At 39.2% G+C, this 1,780-nt stretch overlaps 1 protein-coding gene across 1 annotated transcript in view; it reads right to left on the bottom strand.

Annotated features, from left to right (window-relative positions):
- The window catches only part of LOC133419259 (dual specificity protein phosphatase 13B-like), a 7,446-nt gene extending 5,919 nt beyond the window's left edge, over positions 1-1,527 (bottom strand). The window contains exons 1-2 of the mRNA XM_061708328.1: positions 1,313-1,527; positions 1,017-1,068 (exon numbers count right to left, since the gene is read on the bottom strand). Of these exons, the coding sequence (XP_061564312.1) occupies positions 1,017-1,046 (30 nt within the window). The 5' untranslated portion in view covers positions 1,047-1,068; positions 1,313-1,527. The remainder of the gene's footprint in view (positions 1-1,016; positions 1,069-1,312) is intronic.
- Positions 1,528-1,780: the final 253 nt, after the last annotated feature.

The raw sequence follows: 1,780 nt of genomic DNA, 5'->3' as shown, positions 1-1,780 counted from the left end.
CACTTAAATGAAATGAGGGCATCATCTTTGGTAATACACAAAGATAAATGCAATATGAGGTTAAAGTGAAGATCGATCAGAAGGCCGCAACATCCAATATACAGCAGCCTATAAATATATACTGCAATTATGCTAATAAATGAACTCCACACTGGCAGGACCAGAAGATTGCATAATCATAACCTGACCTTATGATGCTCCCATGTTTTTTATGTTAGGTCCAGCAGCACCGGGTAGATTAATTCAAACAGAAACTGTTACTTAAGACCTTTAAAACTGCTTATTGTTTCCAGCAGTCAAGTTGAACTTGTGCATTTATGATTTATAAATGCACAAGTTGGACTTTGGAGACATTTATCCTGTACTACTGTATACATTAGCATCAATTTAGGCAGGTGTGCAACCGTGCTTAAGGCTGAGGATGTACAAGTGATCTGTACGCATTGTTATAGCAAAGAAACTGTTGGCAGTTCCGTCTCTTATTTGCATTCTTCTCGCGTGTGAAGATGTAATTTGACTCTCTGGGTTTTGGAGACTTTTTGTCCACAGGGATGACTCACAGAGACCAAATCTGTTTCAGTGACCTTTTGTAACGCTTCCATGGCATATGGAGGTGCACTCATGATGGCTTTATCAATCTCTGCATACACCCGCTGTGTATCAGTCAGTCCATGTGCATGCAAGGGAGAGAAAAAAAAAAGAAGTGACCCAGTCCATGCTCCACGCATGTGAGAATGTGAGCATCAAAGACGGAGTGACATACATTCTTGCACAACATGTGTCCAGCTGTTCTTATTTCTCCTCATTGATCTATAAGTACAAACCTTGCCTCCCTCCCACAGTCAGGGTTAGAGAAGTGATTTCCCCGGTGCCCATGTAGAGCTGCAGAGCTGCTTCCACAGCCTCCCCCCTCAGGCTAACCTGTCCTTCCTGCTCCACTTTTGTGTAATTAAATATGCTATGTATGGGAAAGTGCCTGCGGTTAACATAGAGGGCAAATAAAAAGGACTTTTTACCTCCTCCGGGCCTCTTCTCTGTGTTTTCATGAATTACATTCCTCTCTCTAGCCTTTCAGATGCCGTTCAGCCGGATTTGTAGGCAAATTAATAAAAGAAGAAAGAATAAAAATCCATCAGGCATTGCAGTATCTTTACAGTGCACACTCATTAATAAAAGTGCTTTATAAATGTTTACCCTCCAAATAAAAGTACAGGATACATTACACATTTATGATTGGGAAAACTGCACATATAATCCATACTATTCATAATTAATATTTCACACTTATGTAAGAACACATTATGACACTTGCCTCGACTGGAATCGTTGCTTTTCGTGGTCTCTCTGCCCTGGAGCTACATGTAGGCTGACAGCACAACTGTCTGCTTTCTCCTTGGTAATCTACCCTGCAACGTTTTCTACTATTTTAACATCTGAATCGTTACCCAAAATAATTCTGGCATCATCTTCTGCATTCCTTAAAGGTTATCTGAGCTGCCAACACAGGAGGGTGAATAGGATCAGGCTGTTTTAAAAAAATATTCTTTTTCTCAATAGCCTTAAAATTAGATCAGTGCTTGGATATATTTGTAACACACTTTCCTGACATACTTCTCTTTAGTGAAATGTTTTAATCATTACATGCTCATCTGATCGACAGGGTTCTTTGTTCAGTCATGAAAACCTCATTACATTTAAAACTAAATGAATGCAAAAAAAAAATGTATTCCTGAAGCAATGCATTAGTAGAGAGAAGAAAATGTTTGCAAACAACATAAAT

Source organism: Cololabis saira, chromosome 19 (assembly GCF_033807715.1).
Source record: "Cololabis saira isolate AMF1-May2022 chromosome 19, fColSai1.1, whole genome shotgun sequence".
In the NCBI taxonomy this organism is placed as follows: Eukaryota; Metazoa; Chordata; class Actinopteri; order Beloniformes; family Belonidae; genus Cololabis; species Cololabis saira.
This window is presented reverse-complemented; position numbering and strand designations above follow the sequence as displayed.